Source organism: Apis dorsata, unplaced genomic scaffold (assembly GCF_000469605.1).
Source record: "Apis dorsata unplaced genomic scaffold, Apis dorsata 1.3 scaffold_99, whole genome shotgun sequence".
Classification (NCBI taxonomy): Eukaryota; Metazoa; Arthropoda; class Insecta; order Hymenoptera; family Apidae; genus Apis; species Apis dorsata.
In genome coordinates, this window is record NW_006263397.1 from 1604483 (window position 1) to 1606407 (window position 1925).

Here is a 1925-nt window from a genome sequence, read left to right on the forward strand (position 1 = left end):
CGGCTTTGCCCTTCTTACGCGCTCCATTCATGCGGCAAGAAGTCTCGTTACACGGTACACTGACCGCGGAACCGGTTGTAATAGTATCATCGTCATTCAGCCGCTGAACCCACGACCGGTTCTATTCTTGGCGCATCTTCATTCACGAGTAACCTCTTCCCCTCTTCGCCTCTCGATTCATCCCTGAAAATTCAAATTAGCACGATCGGTTCATTTTGTTACAAAAATTGTTACGAAAAGAAAGAAAAAAACGAAAAGAAAAATCTTCGAGCGAGTGTTATCTCTTCGAGTGTTAAATTGAGATAAGTAACGCGGCAACGATTTCATAAATCGCGAAACGAAGGGCGTATGCAAAAGGCGGGTTTCGAAACAAGCACAGTCACAGCCGTTTTCCGATCGTTGGGTCGCGAGAGAACGCTCGGTCGGCCACGTCACACGGATCGGCCGGGATCGTTCCATGTAAACCGGGATGTGAAAGTTTCGCCAAGTTAGATATGCATAATACCGGGTAGTGCGCTCGTTTCGAAGCGCGGCGGCTCGAGAGAGCTGGGCGTGACAACGCTCCTCTCCTTGGAGGAGCAGTTCCCTTTTCGACAAGACAAGAATCGATCGGAGCCAGTTCGACCTCTTTCCGCGCTCGTTTCACCGATTTTCTCCTCGATCCGCGATCGATTCGCGGTAAGAGAACCGGTCGTTTCCACTAATATAGCAAAGTGGAAATCGTCGAGATCGAAATTCTTTTCTCCGAAGAAAAACAAACTCGAAGTAATTTCAAACGATAATTATCGCTCGTCGTCCATTAATTATGAATCTAGAATCGCATTAGATATTCGCGATTGCGTAAAATACGCGAGCCAATTTTCTCTTTTCTTTTTCCTTTCGCGAGATAACAAAATTTTTCAATTTTTCAAAAACTTATTTCCCCTCCTCCCTTCCCTTATAACGCATCGATCGAAAGGATAAGTATCCTGATACTTAGGCGTGAATTCTTTCCACGGAGTTGCGAAAACGTTACGAAATTCTCGTTCGAGTTTTCCGTAGCACGTTGCGAAATTTCACGCTCGACTTCCATCCGGTGATCGTAGCGCGGGCACGGGCGCGCGGACTTTGATATTAAAGGAGGCAACAACCGGTCGCATCGTTGCTTTCACGGTTTAAAAGAAGGGACGACGTTTCCCCCAGGTGGCGGGAATCGTTTCTCGATGGCGTGGAACGCCGATCCGCAACCGTGTAACGGGTATCGAAAGTGAAAGCCGTGGTTATGTTACACGAGGCTCGGTGGTAATCGGTGCCAAGTCAATGGGAGGCTGAATTAGGCGGTTAGGTCGGGTTAGTAATCGCTTCCGTGGAATCGGGAAGGATAGACGGAGTTCGTCTTCGTTTTCCTCCACCGATTTCACTTCGAGTTTTATTGCCTTTCACGAGCTCGAACGACTGGCCACGTAACGAGGCACGACGACGACTACGAGACAACGAGAGCTGACCCCTGACGACCGATTCGCAGGTTGTGTTCGCCTGTCTGGCAGTGGCGACGGCGCGTGCCGGAATCGCGCACGGACCTGGCTATGCCCTGGCCGGAGGTCATGGCGGTTACGGAGGCGGCGTCGGCCTCGCGGGAGTCGGCCTGGTCGGCGGAGGTGCTAGTCTCTCTGGTGGTCTGGCAGCTGGTGCTGGCAGCGCGAGATCTCTCCAAGAGGGTGCCTCCAGCTTGGGATCCTCCGCTCTTGGTGCCAGCTACGCCGCTGGATCCGCGGCGGCTGCTGGAGCTGCTGGTGTTCAACAGATTGTCTCTGGTGGTGCGTAAACAAAGATCCGTTTAGAAGGAAGAGAGAGAGAGAGAGACGTTGGTCGGTCGGTGACGGGATACCTTTCGTTCTGTCGAGCAGGAGTGATCGGTGGCAGGGCTGACATTGGACCTGCCGAGG

At 51.8% G+C, this 1925-nt stretch overlaps 1 protein-coding gene across 1 annotated transcript in view; it reads left to right on the plus strand.

The window, feature by feature from the left end:
* The window catches only part of LOC102671655 (glycine-rich protein 23-like), a 3638-nt gene that overhangs the window by 863 nt on the left and 850 nt on the right, over positions 1 to 1925 (plus strand). Inside the window, exons 2-3 of the mRNA XM_031508793.1 lie at positions 1505 to 1796; positions 1887 to 1924. Of these exons, the coding sequence (XP_031364653.1) occupies positions 1505 to 1796; positions 1887 to 1924 (330 nt within the window). The remainder of the gene's footprint in view (positions 1 to 1504; positions 1797 to 1886; position 1925) is intronic.